The 17,638-nt window shown below is 49.9% G+C and overlaps 2 protein-coding genes across 4 annotated transcripts in view; one reads left to right on the top strand and one right to left on the bottom strand.

Annotated features, from left to right (window-relative positions):
* Window positions 1-3,238, bottom strand: part of DUSP18 (dual specificity phosphatase 18) — a 129,070-nt gene extending 125,832 nt beyond the window's left edge. For 2 of the 3 annotated variants that reach the window (XM_063964277.1, XM_063964278.1), the window contains exon 1: window positions 3,053-3,238. The gene's annotated coding sequence lies outside the window, so the exon portion shown is untranslated. Of the gene's footprint in view, window positions 1-1,205; window positions 1,225-3,052 lie in introns of those variants that run through there. The other variant, XM_063964279.1, reaches the window with a different exon arrangement.
* A 60-nt stretch (window positions 3,239-3,298) lies between these two features.
* OSBP2 (oxysterol binding protein 2) overlaps window positions 3,299-17,638 on the top strand; it is a 760,529-nt gene continuing 746,189 nt past the window's right edge. The window contains exon 1 of the mRNA XM_063964274.1: window positions 3,299-3,578. Within this exon, the coding sequence (XP_063820344.1) occupies window positions 3,319-3,578 (260 nt within the window). The 5' untranslated portion in view covers window positions 3,299-3,318. The remainder of the gene's footprint in view (window positions 3,579-17,638) is intronic.

Raw genomic sequence — 17,638 nt, 5'->3', positions numbered from 1 at the left:
AGAGAGTGACATCACCATTACAGGCAATTGCTCCGCCTCCTCACCAACATCGTCCTCCTACCTGTCGACACACACGTACCGACACACAGCACACACACAGGGAATGCTCTGATAGAGGACAGGACCCACTAGCCCTTTGGAGAGACAGAGGGAGAGTTTGCCAGCACACACCAAAAACGCTATAATTATATAGGGACAACCTTATATAAGTGTTTTCCCTTATAGCATCTTAATATATATATAAGCATATCGCCAAATTAGTGCCCCCCCTCTCTGTTTTAACCCTGTTTCTGTAGTGCAGTGCAGGGGAGAGCCTGGGAGCCTTCCCTCCAGCCTTTCTGTGAGGGAAAATGGCGCTGTGTGCTGAGGAGATAGGCCCCGCCCCTTTTTCGGCGGCCTCGTCTCCCGCTCTTAACGGATTCTGGCAGGGGTTAAATATCTCCATATAGCCTCCGGAGGCTATATGTGAGGTATTTTTAGCCAAAATAGGTATTCATTTGCCTCCCAGGGCGCCCCCCTCCCAGCGCCCTGCACCCTCAGTGACTGCCGTGTGAAGTGTGCTGAGAGGAAAATGGCGCACAGCTGCAGTGCTGTGCGCTACCTTTAGAAGACTGAGGAGTCTTCTGCCGCCGATTCTGGACCTCTTCTTATTTCAGCATCTGCAAGGGGGCCGGCGGCAAGGCTCCGGTGACCATCCAGGCTGTACCTGTGATCGTCCCTCTGGAGCTGATGTCCAGTAGCCAAGAAGCCAATCCATCCTGCACGCAGGTGAGTTCACTTCTTCTCCCCTAAGTCCCTCGTTGCAGTGATCCTGTTGCCAGCAGGACTCACTGTAAAATAAAAAACCTAAGCTAAACTTTCCTAAGCAGCTCTTTAGGAGAGCCACCTAGATTGCACCCTTCTCGGCCGGGCACAAAAATCTAACTGGCTTGGAGGAGGGTCATAGGGGGAGGAGCCAGTGCACACCACCTGATCCAAAAGCTTTACTTTTTGTGCCCTGTCTCCTGCGGAGCCGCTGTTCCCCATGGTCCTTTCAGGAACCCCAGCATCCACTAGGACGATAGAGAAATTGGGGTTGGATTAGCAGGGGCGCAGCGGACCACCCTCTCTCCCTTAGTGACTGCTCTGTGACTCCCCTGCCTGCTTGCTAGCAACCACTGTGTACTGAGAACTGGAATTGTCTTTGGATCACCCCCGTGTCTCACCTTGCTTGCTGCTACTGCCCTGCATCTAACCAGGGACCTGTTATCCGGACTTGCTATATCCACGTTGCCTGCTGGTTGGTTCTAAATTGGAGTGGGAGAAGGGACCTACTGACGGTCATCAAAACCAGTGGGGGGACGTGTTCAGCAATGTGGTGTGTCACTGTGAGTGCACAGGCTGCGCCCTACACATTAGGCGATGTGCCGCCGAGGTGCCCGGCGGCCGATACGGCCGACGGGCGACCCGGCGGCGGAGGGGCAGTGACGGGGGGAGTGAAGTTTCTTCACTCCCCCCGTCACCCGGCTCCATAGACGTGCAGGCAAATATGGACGATCTCGTCCATATTGGCCTGCATGCACAGCCGATATGTCACCAGCGATGAACGAGTGCGGGGCCGCGCATCGTTCATCGCTGGTGACTCCACACTGCACGATATGAACGTTATCTCGTTCATTAATGAACGAGATCGTTCATATCGTGCAGTGATATCGGCATGTGTGTAGGGCCAGGGCTGGTTCCGGGGCTTCTGGCGCCCCGGGCGGCATTAGGGGGCGTGGCTTCATATAGGGGGCGTGGTCAGTTACGCCCCCTGTACTGTTGTAGGATGTGCGGTGCGCGATGATGTCATCGCGCACCACACAGCAAAGGTCCTCTCCACGAAGGTAAACTAGACGCTAAGCGTCTAGTTCCCTTCTTGGAGAGGACCTTTGCTGTGCGGTGCGCGATGACGTCAACGCGCACCGCACATCATTACAGTGAAGGTCCTCTCCAGGAAGGGAAAATAGACGCGTAGCGTCTAGTTTCCCTTCACAGCGGGCAGCCCACGAAGGGAAACTAGACGCGTAGCGTCTAGTTTCCCTTCACAGCGGACAGCGGGCCGGGGCAGCAGGGGGCACCACAGCAGCAGCAGATCTTGCCATGGTGCGGCGCCCTCCGGATGGCGCCGGCGCCCTCCGGAAGGCGGCGCCCCGGTCAAAAGTCCTGCTTGCCCATGGCAAGATCCGCGACTGTGTAGGGCCTATAAGGTCCCCAACATATAAGAGCACACGCGTGGTAAATGGTCATAATCCAATGAACCTGGCACTATACACAGCACTGATCACACAGCACAGGCGCATGCAGTATAGCAGCAGCACGCCCGCATACTGGCCCTCATTCCGAGTTGTTCGCTCGCAAGCTGCTTTTAGCAGCATTGCACACGCTAAGAAGCCGCCGCCTACTGGGAGTGAATCTTAGCTTAGCAAAATTGCGAACGAAAGATTCTCTAAATTGCGAATAGAAATTTCTTAGCAGTTTCTGAGTAGCTCGGGACTTACTCTGCCACTGCGATCAGTTCAGTCAGTTTCGTTCCTGGTTTGACATCACAAACACACCCAGCGTTCGCCCAGACACTCCCCCGTTTCTCCAGACACTTCCGCGTTTTTCCCAGAAACGGCAGCGTTTTTTCATACACTCCCATAAAACGGCCTGTTTCTGCCCAGAAACACCCACTTCCTGTCAATCACATTACGATCACCAGAACGAGAAAAAACCTCGTAATGCCGTGAGTAAAATACCAACCTTCTTAGCAAATTTACTTGGCGCAGTCGCAGTGCAAACATTGCGCATGCGCAATTAGCGGAAAATCGCTGCGATGCGAAGAAAATTACAGAGCGAACAACTCGGAATGACCACCACTATGGGCTGTGTGACAGTTCCAGCGGGCGCTATGCAGCATTCCTTCCCGACACATCGCATCAATGACAACACTGACTCCCCCCCCTCAGAGCCTAGGCTGGCAGGCTGACTCCGGCCGCTACGCAACTACACACCCCAGCCTGCAAAGACGACAACTAAACTTCCCGCTTACTGGGATATGCTGGGACTTGTGGTTCTCGAGACCCGAGTGAGCAGGAGTCGGGACACTCGGAGAAACAGACTGACCGCCTGCCGCCACCTAACGAGTCACGTTACTGACCGCGTACCGTCCTCCTCTCACCGACAGGACGCAGCTGCGGCTGCTACGAGCGGTGTCGCATCACGTGATTTGTGTTTGTTGTGATGCCACATTGAGTCACGTGGTGGAGGGGGGGGGGTGTCTTGTGCGTCTGTCCCCGCCCACATCGTAGCTGGTATATGGGGAGAGTGGCTGCTCCGGGCACCGGTGGGCTGGTGGTGTCTCTGCTGTCCGTGGTTCCCTGTCTGTCCTGCCCGCAGCCCAGCACGGCGGGCCCCGGGCTCAGAGACATGAGCAATTCAGGATGCGCTCTGCAGGGCACGCCGGCCGCCCCTGGTCCCGACACGTACAAGGGCTGGCTGTTCAAATGGACCAACTACCTGAAGGGGTATCAGAGGCGCTGGTTTGTGCTGAGCAACGGGCTGCTGTCTTACTACAGGTGAGTGTGATGCGCCCGATGCTGGGCGACACAGGCCACTGAGGAAAGGGTGGGTGTTACACACCTGCTGGCAGGTGGAGGGATGAGGGTGCAAGGACCACGAGAGATGGTGTGCTGGGGATACGAGTCCCTAATAGGTGGAGGGGTGACGGAATTCTGACAGGGGGGTGTGCTGGACGTTGTGGGCATCCTGGCTGGTGGAGGGATGAGGGTGCAAGGACCATGAAAGGTGGTGTGCTAGGGGTGTGGGAACCCCAGCAGGGTGAGGGCCGAGGGTGCAAAGAGCCTGACAGGTGAAGCGATAAGGATATAGGGAGCATGATAGGGGAGGGCTGGGGGTGTGGTCACTGCGAAAGGGGTGAGGGTATAGGGAGCCTGGCAGGTGTAGGGAACTGGACAGGGGTAGGACTGGCGCTCAGAGGCGTAACTAGGGTTTTCGGAGCCCAGGGCAAGATGAAGAGTGCCCCCCCCCCCCCCCAAAAAAAAAAAACAACAACAAAAAAACAAAAACACACACAAAGTATGTGCAATGGGCATGGCCATGCACCAGAAGGGGTGTGGCCACTGAAAATGGGGCGTGCCAACATGACTATCACCTACCTCCTGTGTCGTCTTAAAGCACACTATCACCTACCCCTTGTGTCGTCTCTCAGCACACCTTCATTCAATTTTTGCACAGTACGCATGCAGTCCCCTTTTTACACAGTGCCAGATACACAATTGCCCCACAGTGCCAGATACACAATTGCCCCACAGTGCCAGATTCAGAGTGCCAGATACATATTGCCCCACAGTGCCAGATACATATTGCCCCACAGTGCCAGATACATATTGCCCCACAGTGCCAGATACGAGACCCCCCCCCTGCCGCCACTTCAGTCAGGATCCCATCAGTCACCGCTGCCCTCTGCTATGTGAGGGGAGGAGAGCAAGGCGCCTCTCCTGACCCTCAACGCTTCATGAAGTCCGGTCTCTGGCGGCGGCTATCTTAAATGTGGCGCCGGTTCGTTAGCCAATCAGAGCTCGCGGACCGGCAGCCAATCAGGAGCCTGTCCGCAAGCTCTAATTGGCTAACGCCGCCGGAGACCAGACAGACGCAGCGCAGCAGCGGCAGTGAGCACATTGAGGGGCAGGAGAGACGCTGCGCTCTCCTCCCCTCACATTGCAGCGGGACGAGGATGGGTGGGCATGATGCCCTGGCCGGCAGCGGCGCCCCCCTCTGCTGGGCCTGGCAAGGCGCCCAGGGCACGTGCCCCACTCGCCCTGCCTTAGTTACGCCTCTGCTGGTGCTGTGGGGATCCTGACAGGGGGGGTGCTAGGGGTGTAGGGAGCTCCGCAAGTGGAGGGCTGGGGGTTGTGCGGGCTCCCTGGCAGGTGGAGGGCTGGGGGTTGCGGGCTCCCTGGCAGGTGGAGGGATGAGGGTCATGTAAGGACCATGAAAGGTGGTGTGCTAGGGGGGTGGGGACCCCAGCAGGGGGAAGGAGTGAGGGTGCAGGAAGCCCGGCAGACTGAGGGTGCATGGAGCCTGATAGGTGGAGGGATGAGGAGATATAGGGAGATATAGGGAGCATGACAGGGGAGGGCTGGGGGTGCAGGGAGCTCTGGTAGGTGAAGGTAGCTCCAGGGTATGGGTCGTTGGGTAGACACAACTTAGGTCGACCTAATGACTGCCGACCTAAGTTGTGTCTACCCAACGACCCATACCCTGGAGGGCTGGGGTGTGGGCACCACAAAAGGGATGAGGGTTTAGGGAGCCTGACAGGAGAAGGGCAGGGAAGCATGGGTTGAGGGTGCAGGGATCCCAACAGGTTGTGGGATGATGGTACAGGGACCTTGGCAGGTGGCATGCTGGGGGTTCAAGGATGTTGATGGGCTGGGGGTGCGGTGAGTCTGGCAGGTGGTGTATTGGGAGATGGGCAGGTACAAAATTAGTGTCAATACATGGACAGGCTGCAGAGGTGAAATGCAAATGAGAAGCAGAGAAAGGGTTAAGTAATGAAATACACAAGTTCTGCTTATAATTACTCTATTATATGCGCTTTTGTTACAGGACTTGACACTATATGTAAATGTCACAAAAATAAGCAACAAAAGTGTGCTTTGTGAAAAAAGGTAACTAAGTTTGGTTATCCTGAAATTGTCTCTAAGGGGTATGTTTACTGAAGGGTGGGTTTCTAGAAGTGGAGATATTGCCTATAGCAACCAATCAGAATCCACTTATTTGTCTAGCACATTCTAGAACAGAGGTCCTCAAACTCGGTCCTCAGGGGCCCACACAGTGCATGTTTTGCAGGTAACCCAGCAGGTGCACAGGTGTATTAATTACTCACTGACACATTTTAAAAGGTCCACAGGTGGAGCTAATTATTTCACTTGCGATTCTGTGAGGAGACCTGCAAAACATGCACTGTATGGGCCCCCGAGGACCGAGTTTGAGGACCTCTGTTCTAGAAGATAATGGGTAGATTCTGATTGGTTGCTATGGGCAACATCTCCACTTTTAAAATCTCACACTTTGGTAAATATACCTCCAAAAGTTCTGGACAAATGTTCTATCGGAAGATGTTGAGTGACACTTTCATTGCTGCCTTGAAAGTCAGGACTGCATAAAATATGAAGGGGGGGGGAAAAAAAAAAAAAAAAAATATATATATATATATATATCATATTTGTGCTCATAAGTTTACATACCCTAGCAGAATTTGTGATATTCTGGCCATTTGTCAGAGAATATGAATGATAACTCACAAACTTTTCTTTCACTCATGGTTAGTGGTTGGGTGAAGCCATTTATTGTCAAACAACTGTGTTTACTCTTTTTAAATCATAATGACAACAGAAACTACCCAAATGACCCTGATCAAAAGTTTACATACCCTGGAGATTTTGGCCTGATAACATGCACACAAGTTGACACAAACGGGTTTGAATGGCTACTAAAGGTAACCATCCTCACCTGTGATCTGTTTGCTTGTAATCTGTGTGTGTGTGTGTATAAAAGGTCAGTGAGTTTATGGACTCCTGAAAGACCCTTGCATCTTTCATCCAGTGCTGCACTGACGTGTCTGGATTCTGAGTCATGGGGAAAGCAAAAGAATTGTTAAAGTATCTGCGGGAAAAGGTAATTGAACTGTATAAAACAGGAAATGGATATAAAAAGATATCCAAGCAATTGAGAATGCCAATCATAAGTGTTCAAACTCTAATTAAGAAGTGGAAAATTAGGGATTCTGTGGAAACAAAATCACGGTCAGGTAGACCAACAACAATTTCAGCCACAACTGCCAGGTAAATTGTTCGGGATGCAAAGAAAAATCCACAAATAACTTCAGCTGAAAAACAGGACTATGGCCTATGATGAAAGGTACACCATTCCTACTGTGAAACACGGAGGTGGATCGTTGATGTTTTGGGGATGTGTGAGCTACAAGAGGCACTGGAAACTTGCCCAAAATTGATGGCAAGATGAATGCAGCAAGTTATCAGAAAATACTGGAGGAAAATTTGCACTCATCAGCCCGGAAGCTGCACATGGGACGTACTTGGACGTTCCAATATGACAGTGATCCAAAACACAAGGCCAAGTCGACCTGTCATTGGCTACAGCAGAATAAAGTGAAGGTTCTGAAGTGGCCATCTCAGTCTCCTGACCTCCATATCATTGAGCCACTCTGGGGAGATCTCAAACGTGCAGTTCATGCAAGACAGCCCAAGAATTTACAGCAACTGGAGGCTTTTTGCCAAGAAGAATGGGCAGCTTTACCATCTGAGAAAATAAAGAGCCTCATCCACAACTACCACAAAAGACTTCAAGCTGTCATTGATACTAAAGGGGGCAATACGCGGTATTAAGAACTGGGGTGTGTAAACTTTTGATCAGGGTCATTTGGGTAGTTTCTGTTGTCATTATGATTTAAAAAGAGTAAACACAGTTGTTTGACAATAAATGACATCACCCAACCATGGGTGAAAGAAAAGTTTGTGAGCTATCATTCATATTCTCTGACAAATGGTCAGAAAATCACAAATTCTGCTATGGTATGTAAACTTATGAGCACAACTGTGTATATGTATATATATATATATATATATATATATATATATATATATATATATATATATATATATATATATATATATATATATATATATATATATATATATATATATATATATATTTCTCTATCGTCCTAGTGGATGCTGGGGTTCCTGAAAGGACCATGGGGAATAGCGGCTCCGCAGGAGACAGGGCACAAAAGTAAAGCTTTCCGATCAGGTGGTGTGCACTGGCTCCTCCCCCTATGACCCTCCTCCAAGCCAGTTAGATTTTTGTGCCCGGCCGAGAAGGGTGCAATCTAGGTGGCTCTCCTAAAGAGCTGCTTAGAAAAGTTTAGCTTAGGTTTTTTATTTTACAGTGAGTCCTGCTGGCAACAGGATCACTGCAACGAGGGACTTAGGGGAGAAGAAGTGAACTCACCTGCGTGCAGGATGGATTGGCTTCTTGGCTACTGGACATCCGCTCCAGAGGGACGATCACAGGTACAGCCTGGATGGTCACCGGAGCCTTGCCGCCAGCCCCCTTGCAGATGCTGAAATAAGAAGAGGTCCAGAATCGGCGGCAGAAGACTCCTCAGTCTTCTAAAGGTAGCGCACAGCACTGCAGCTGTGCGCCATTTTCCTCTCAGCACACTTCACACGGCAGTCACTGAGGGTGCAGGGCGCTGGGAGGGGGGCGCCCTGGGAGGCAAATGAAAACCTATTTTGGCTAAAAATACCTCACATATAGCCTCCGGAGGCTATATGGAGATATTTAACCCCTGCCAGAATCCGTTAAGAGCGGGAGACGAGGCCGCCGAAAAAGGGGCGGGGCCTATCTCCTCCGCACACAGCGCCATTTTCCCTCACAGAAAGGCTGGAGGGAAGGCTCACAGGCTCTCCCCTGCACTGCACTACAGAAACAGGGTTAAAACAGAGAGGGGGGGCACTAATTTGGCGTTAGAAATATATAAAAAAGATGCTATAAGGGAAAACACTTATATAAGGTTGTCCCTATATAATTATAGCGTTTTTGGTGTGTGCTGGCAAACTCTCCCTCTGTCTCTCCAAAGGGCTAGTGGGTCCTGTCCTCTATCAGAGCATTCCCTGTGTGTGTGCTGTGTGTCGGTACGTGTGTGTCGACATGTAGGAGGACGATGTTGGTGAGGAGGCGGAGCAATTGCCTGTAATGGTGATGTCACTCTCTAGGGAGTCGACACCGGAATGGATGGCTTATTTAGGGAATTACGTGATAATGTCAACACGCTGCAAGGTCGGTTGACGACATGAGACGGCCGACAAACAATTAGTACCGGTCCAGACGTCTCAAAAACACCGTCGGGGGTTTTAAAACGCCCGTTTACTTTAGTCGGTCGACACAGACACAGACAGGGACACTGAATCCAGTGTCGACGGTGAATAAACAAATGTATTCCTTATTAGGGCCACACGTTAAAGGCAATGAAGGAGGTGTTACATATTTCTGATACTACAAGTACCACAAAAGAGGGTATTATGTGGGATGTGAAAAAACTACCATAGTTTTTCCTGAATCAGATAAATTAAATAAAGTGTGTGATGATGCGTGGGTTCCCCCCGATAGAAAATTATGGGCGGTATACCCTTTCCCGCCAGAAGTTAGGGCGCGTTGGGAAACACCCCTTAGGGTGGATAAGGCGCTCACACGCTTATCAAAACAAGTGGCGGTACCGTCTATAGATAGGGCCGTCCTCAAGGACCAGCTGACAGGAGGCTGGAAAATATCATAAAAAGTATATACACACATACTGGTGTTATACTGCGACCAGCGATCGCCTCAGCCTGGATGTGCAGAGCTGGGGTGGCTTGGTCGGATTCCCTGACTAAAAATATTGATACCCTTGACAGGGACAGTATTTTATTGACTATAGAGCATTTAAAGGATGCATTTCTATATATGCGAGATGCACAGAGGGATATTTGCACTCTGGCATCAAGAGTAAATGCGATGTCCATAACTGCCAGAAGATGTTATGGACACGACAGTGGTCAGGTGATGCAGATTCCAAACGGCACAAAGGTGTATTGCCGTATAAAGGAAGAGGAGTTATTTGGGGTCGGTCCATCGGACCTGGTGGCCACGGCAACTGCTGGAAAATCCACCGTTTTTACCCTAAGTCACATCTCTGCAGAAAAAGACACCGTCTTTTCAGCCTCAGTCCTTTCGTCCCTATAAGATCATATCTGCCCAGGGATAGAGAAAAGGGAAGAAGACTGCAGCAGGCAGCCCATTCCCAGGAACAGAAGCGTTCCACCGCTTCTGACAAGTTCTCAGCATGGCGCTGAGACCGTACAGGACCCCTGGATCCTACAAGTAGTATCCCAGGGGTACAGATTGGAATGTCGAGACGTTTCCCCTTCGCAGGCTCCTGAAGTCTGCTTTACCAAGGTCTCCCTCCGACAAGGAGGCAGTATGGGAAAAAATTCACAAGCTGTATTCCCAGCAGGTGATAATTAAATTACCCCTCCTACTACAAGAAAAGGGGTATTATTCCACACTATATTGTGGTACTGAAGCCAGAAGGCTAGGTGAGACTTATTCTAAATCTAAAAAATTTTTGAACACTTACAAAGGTTCAAATCAAGATGGAGTCACTCAGAGCAGTGATAACGAACAGGAAGAAGGGGACTATATAGTGTCCCGGGACATCAGGGATGCTTACCTCTATGTCCCAAATTTGCCCTTCTCACTAAGGGTACCTCAGGTTCGTGGTGCAGAACTGTCACTATCCGTTTCAGACGCTGCCGTTTGGATTGTCCACGGCACCCCGGGTCTTTACTAAGGTAATGGCCGAAATGATGATTCTTCTTCGAAGAAAAGGCGTCTTAATTATCCCTTACTTGGACGATCTCCTGATAAGGGCATAGTCCAGGGAACAGTTGGAGGTAGGAGTAGCACTATCTCGGATACTGCTACAACAGCACGGGTGGATTCTAAATATTCCAAAATCGCAGCTGATCCCGACGACACGTCTGCTGTGCCTAGGGATGATTCTGGACACAGTCCAGAAAAAGGTGTTTCTCCCGAAAGAGAAAGCCAGGGAGTTATCCGAGCTAGTCAGGAACCTCCTAAAAACAGTGCATCATTGCACAAGGGTCCTGGTAGAAAATGGTGGCTTCCTACGAAGCAATTCCATTCGGCAGATTTCACGCAAGAACTTTTCAGTGGGATCTGCTGGACAAATGGTCCGGATCGCATCTTCAGATGCATCAGCGGATAACCCTATATCCAAGGACAAGGGTGTCTCTCCTGTGGTGGTTATAGAGTGCTCATCTTCTAGAGGGCCGCAGATTCGGCATTCAGGATTGGATGCTGGTGACCACGGAGCCCAGCCCGAGAGGCTGGGGAGCAGTCACACAAGGAAAAAATTTCCAGGGAGTGTGATCAAGTCTGGAGACTTTTCTCCACATAAATATACTGGAGCTAAGGGTAAATTTATAATGCTCTAAGCTTAGCAAGACCTCTGCTTCAAGGTCAGCCGGTATTGATCCTGTGGGAAAAACATCACGGCAGTCGCCCACGTAAACAGACAGGGCGACACAAGAAGCAGGAGGGCAATGGCAAAAACTGCAAGGACTTTTCACTGGGCGGAAAATCATGTGATAGCACTGTCAGCAGTGTTTCATCCCGGGAATGGAAACTGGGAAGCAGACTTCCTCAGCAGGCACGACCTCCACCCGGGAGAGTGGAAACTTCATCGGGAAGTTTTTTCCACATGATTGTAAACCGTTGGGAAATACCAAAGGTGGACATGATGGCGTCCCGTCTGAACAAAAAACGGGACAGGTATTGCGCCAGGTCAAGAGACCCTCAGGCAATAGCTGTGGACGTTCTGGTAACACCGTGGGTGTACCAGTCGGTGTATGTGTTCCCTCCTCTGCTTCTCATACCTAAGGTGCTGAGAATTATAAGACGTAGAGGAGTAAGAACTATACTCATGGCTCCGGATTGGCCAAGAAGGACTTGGTACCCGAAACTTCAAGAGATGTTTACAGAGGTCTTATGGCCTCTGCCGCTAAGAAGGGACTTGCTTCAGCAAGTACCATGTCTGTTCCAAGACTTACCGCAGCTGCGTTTGTTGGCATGGCGGTGGAACGCCGGATCCTAAGGGAAAAAGGCATTCCGGAAGAGGTCATTCCTACCCTGGTCAAAGCCAGAAAGGAGGTGACCGCACAACATTATCACCACATGTGGCGAAAATATGTTGCGTGGTGTGAGGCCAGGAAGGCCCCACAAAGAAATTTCAACTCGGTCGATTCCTGCATTTCCTGCAAACAGGAGTGTCTATGGGCCTCAAATTGGGGTCCATTAAGGTTCAAATTTCGGCCCTGTCAATTTTCTTCCAGAAAGAATTGGCTTCAGTTCCTGAAGTCCAGAACTTTGTCAAGGGAGTATTGCATATACAACCCTCTTTTGTGCCTCCAGTGGCACTGTGGGATCTCAACGTAGTTCTGGGATTCTTCAAATCACATTGGTTTAAAACCAGTCAAATCTGTGGATTTGAAGCATCTCACATGAAAAGTGACCATGTTCTTGGCCCTGGCCTGGACCAGGCGAGTGTCAAATTGGTGGTTTTTTTTCTCAAAAAAGCCCATATTTGTTTGTCCATTCGGACAGGGCAGAGCTGCGGACTCGTCCCCAGTTCTCTCCCTAAGGTGGTGTCAGTGTTTCACCTGAACCAGCTTATTGTGGTGCCTTGCACCTACTAGGGACTTGGAGGACTCCAAGTTGCTAGATGTTGTCAGGGCCCTGAAAATATAGGTTCCAGGACGGCTGGAGTCAGGAAAACTGACTTGCTGTTATCCTGTATGCACCCAACAAACTGGGTGCTCTTGCTTTTAAGCAGACTATTGCTAGTTGGATGTGTAATACAATTCAGCTTGCACATTCTGTGGCAGGCCTGCCACAGCCAAAATATGTAAATGCCCATTCCACAAGGAAGGTGGGCTCATCTTGGGCGGCTGCCCGAGGGGTCTCGGCTTTACAACTTTGCCGAGCGGTTATTTAGTCAGGGGCAAACACGTTTGTAAAATCCTACAAATTTGATACCCTGGCTAAGGAGGACCTGGAGTTCTCTCATTCGGTGCTGCAGAGTCATCCGCACTCTCCCGCCCGTTTGGGAGCTTTGGTATAATCCCCATGGTCCTTTCAGGAACCCCAGCATCCACTAGGACGATAGAGAAAATAAGAATTTACTTACCGATAATTCTATTTCTCGGAGTCCGTAGTGGATGCTGGGCGCCCATCCCAAGTGCGGATTATCTGCAATACTTGTACATAGTTACAAAAATCGGGTTATTATTGTTGTGAGCCATCTTTTCAGAGGCTCCGCTGTTATCATACTGTTAACTGGGTTTAGATCACAAGTTGTACGGTGTGATTGGTGTGGCTGGTATGAGTCTTACCCGGGATTCAAAATTCCTCCCTTATTGTGTACGCTCGTCCGGGCACAGTACCTAACTGGCTTGGAGGAGGGTCATAGGGGGAGGAGCCAGTGCACACCACCTGATCGGAAAGCTTTACTTTTGTGCCCTGTCTCCTGCGGAGCCGCTATTCCCCATGGTCCTTTCAGGAACCCCAGCATCCACTACGGACTCCGAGAAATAGAATTATCGGTAAGTAAATTCTTATTATATATAATTATTATTATTATTATTTTTACCCCCTAATACTAATCTTAACAAACAAGAGAAATAATCATAATACATGTTAAATCGAAAGGGTCTATTTGTACAATACTTTATTAAAGATAAAGCAAAACCACACACTTTGGGGGAGACAAAACAAGCAAAGATTGTAAATGAATGTGGGGGGGGGGGGGGAAATATATATAATGAGAGAGATGTGGTGTAGACCTAATTCCGCGCTAATGAGTGAGCTTCAACCTTAACTGGTAGAGAATACAGCATTGAGATCCTTTTATGACATTTTTATATTGGCCTGATTCATTGTCCAATACGGACGAATTCAACGTTCTTGTTGTGTTATTTCCATACTGATATCCCTGTGGGAACAGCATTACTGATAAATCGGTTATTGATCCCATAGAGCCCTTAAAACATCTATTGATATGAACCCCTGATGAAGTCCTTTGGGAACATCAGACATTCATTGAAAGACATCATTGGATGAATTCATTTAGAATTTTTATGTCGGGTTGTGTATCAAAGTCTGTATTTTAAACTTTGTCAGGTACACATTACTCACTGCAAATGTACTGTTCAAGGACAGTATGTGAATAAATTTATTTTAATGATTCTGTGGTCAAATAATTTTGGAAAAGAACCTACATCTAAAGTTACAATTACACAGCTCCCTTAGACATTTTTCTCTGACGTCCTAGTGGATGCTGGGTACTCTGTAAGGACCATGGGGAATAGACGGGCTCCGCAAGAGACTGGGCACTCTTTAAAGAAAGATTAGGTACTATATCTGGTGTGCACTGGCTCCTCCCTCTATGCCCCTCCTCCAGACCTCAGTTAGAATCTGTGCCCGGCTCGAGCTGGTTGCACACTAGGGGCTCTCCTGAGCTTCTAGTAAAGAAAGTATTTGTTAGGTTTTTCATTTTCAGTGAGATCTGCTGGCAACAGACTCACTGCTACGAGGGACTTAGGGGAGAGAAGCGAACCTTCCTGCTTGCAGCTAGCTTGGGCTTCTAGGCTACTGGACACCATTAGCTCCAGAGGGATCGAACACAGGCCCAGCCTCGGTCGTCCGGTCCCGGAGCCGCGCCGCCGTCCCCCTTGCAGAGCCAGAAGCAAGAAGAACATCCTGGAAATCGGCGGCTGAAGACTCCGGTCTTCATTAAGGTAGCGCACAGCACTGCAGCTGTGCGTCATTGCTCCCTATGCACACCACATACTCCGGTCACTGATGGGTGCAGGGCGCTGGGGGGGGGGCGCCCTGGGCTGCAATTAGAGTACCTTACATGGCGAACAGCACATAATATAGTCTAATAAACCTATATATGTGCAAAAATCCCCCGCCATAATATAAATATAAGAGCGGGAGAAGTCCGCCGAGAAGGGGGCGGGGCTATCTCCCTCAGCACACTGTCGCCATTTCCTCTTCACAGCTCCCCTGGAAGACAGCTCCCCAGGCTCTCCCCTGCAGTTTCCAGGCTCAAAGGGTAAAAAAGAGAGGGGGGGCACTAAATTTAGGCGCAAACTGTATTTGTAAAGCAGCTATAGGGAAAATCACTTTGTGTTAGTGTAAATCCCTGATTATATAGCGCTGTGGTGTGTGCTGGCATACTCTCTCTCTCTCCCCAAAGGACTTTGTGGGGTCCTGTCCTCAGTCAGAGCATTCCCTGTGTGTGTGCGGTGTGTCGGTACGGCTGTGTTGACATGTTTGATGAGGAGGCTTATGTGGAGGCGGAGCAGGTGCCGATAAATGTGATGTCACCCCTTGCGGGGTCGACACCAGAGTGGATGGATATGTGGAAGGTCTTACACGACAGTGTCAACTCCTTGCATAAAAGGTTCGATGACATGACAGCTGTGGGACAGCCGGCTTCTCAGCCAGTGCCTGCCCAGGCGTCTCAAAGGCCATCAGGGGCTCAAAAACGCCTGCTACCTCAGATGGCAGACACAGATGTCGACACAGAGTCTGACTCCAGTGTCGACGAGGACGAGACTAATGTACATTCCACTAGGGCCATCCGTTGCATGATTACGGCAATGAAAAATGTGTTGCACATTTCTGACATTAACCCAGGTACCACTAAAAAGGGTATTATGTTTGGGGAGAAAAAGCAACCAGTGGTTTTTCCCCCATCAGATGAGTTGAATGAAGTGTGTGAAGAAGCTTGGGCTTCCCCCGATAAGAAACTAGTGATTTCTAAAAAGTTACTGATGGCGTACCCTTTCCCACCAGAGGACAGGTTACGTTGGGAGACATCCCCGAGGGTGGATAAGGCGCTCACACGCTTGTCAAAAAAGGTGGCACTGCCGTCTCAGGATACGGCCGCCTTAAAGGAGCCTGCGGATAGAAAGCAGGAGGCTATCCTGAAGTCTGTATATACATACTCAGGTACTATACTGAGACCTGCAATTGCTTCAGCTTGGATGTGTAGTGCTGCAGCAGCTTGGTCCGATACCCTGTCTGAAAATATTGATACCCTCGACAGGGATACGATTTTGCTAACCATAGAGCATATTAAAGACGTAGTCATATATATATATATATATATAAAGATGCACAGAGGGATATTTGCCGGCTGGCATCTAGAATTCATGCAATGTCCATTTCTGCCAGGAGAGTATTATGGACTTGGCAGTGGACAGGTGATGCGGATTCTAAAAGGCACATGTAGGTTTTGCCTTACAAGGGTGAGGAATTGTTTGGGGATGGTCTCTCGGACCTAGTTTCCACAGCAACAGCTGGGAAGTCGACATTTTTACCTCAGGTTCCCTCACAGCCAAAGAAAGCACCGTATTATCAGGTACAGTCCTTTCGGCCCCAGAAAAGCAAGCGGGTTAAAGGCGTGTCCTTTCTGCCCAGCGGCAGGGGTAGAGGGAAAAAGCTGCACCATACAGCCAGTTCCCAAGAACAAAAATCCTCCCCTGCTTCCACTAAATCCACCGCATGACGCTGGGGCTCCACTGGTGGAGCCAGGTGCGGTGGGGCCCCCGTCTCCGGAACTTCAGCGACCGGTGGGTTCGCTCACAGGTGGATCCCTGGGTTCTACAAGTGGTATCTCAGGGATACAAGCTGGAATTCGAGACGTCTCCCCCTCGCCGTTACCTCAAATCAGCCTTGCCAGCTACTCCCCAGGACAGGGAGGTAGTGCTGGCGGCAATTCACAAGCTGTACCTCCAGCATGTGAAAATAAAAATTCCCCTCCTTCAACAGGGACGGGGTTACTATTCCACAATGTTTGTGGTACCGAAACCAGACGGTTCGGTGAGACCCATTCTAAATTTGAAATCCTTGAACACTTATATAAGGAAGTTCAAGTTCACAATGGAATCGCTCAGGGCGGTTATTGCAAGCCTGGAAGAGGGGGATTACATGGTATCACTGGACATCAAGGATGCTTACCTACATGTCCCCATTTACCCACCTCACCAGGTGTACCTCCGTTTTGTGGTACAGGACTGCCATTACCAATTCCAGACGTTGCCGTTTGGTCTGTCCACGGCACCAAGGGTATTTACCAAAGTAATGGCCGAAATGATGATACTCCTTCGAAAGAAGGGAGTTATAATTATCCCGTACTTGGACGATCTCCTTATAAAGGCGAGGTCCAGGGAGCAGTTGTTGGTCGGAGTAGCACTATCTCAGGAAGTGCTACAACAGCACGGCTGGATTCTGAATATTCCAAAGTCGCAGCTGGTTCCTACGAAGCGTCTGCTGTTCCTGGGTATGATTCTGGACACAGAACAGAAGAAGGTTTTTCTCCCGGAGGAGAAGGCCAAGGAGTTGTCATCTCTGGTCAGAGACCTCCTGAAACCAAAACAGGTGTCGGTGCATCACTGCACGCGAGTCCTGGGAAAGATGGTAGCTTCTTACGAGGCAATTCCATTCGGCAGGTTCCATGCAAGGATCTTTCAGTGGGATCTGTTAGACAAGTGGTCCGGATCGCATCTTCAGATGCATCGGCTGATCACCCTGTCCTCGAGGGCCAGGGTGTCTCTGCTGTGGTGGCTGCAGAGTGCTCATCTTCTCGAGCGCCTCAGATTCGGCATACAGGACTGGGTCCTGGTGACCACGGATGCAAGCCTCCGAGGTTGGGGGGCAGTCACTCAGGGAAGAAACTTCCAAGGACAATGGTCGAGTCAGGTGGCTTCCCTACACATAAATATTCTGGAACTAAGGGCCATTTACAATGCCCTAAGTCAGGCAAAACCCCTGCTTCAAAACCAGCCGGTGCTGATTCAGTCAGACAACATCACGGCGGTCGCCCATGTAAACCGACAGGGCGGCACAAGAAGCAGGATGGCGATGGCAAAAGCCACAAGGATTCTCCGATGGGCGGAAAATC

This window comes from Pseudophryne corroboree, chromosome 1 (genome assembly GCF_028390025.1).
Source record: "Pseudophryne corroboree isolate aPseCor3 chromosome 1, aPseCor3.hap2, whole genome shotgun sequence".
Classification (NCBI taxonomy): Eukaryota; Metazoa; Chordata; class Amphibia; order Anura; family Myobatrachidae; genus Pseudophryne; species Pseudophryne corroboree.
The sequence above is the reverse complement of the archived record's forward strand: the minus strand, read 5'-3'. Positions and strand labels throughout refer to the sequence as shown.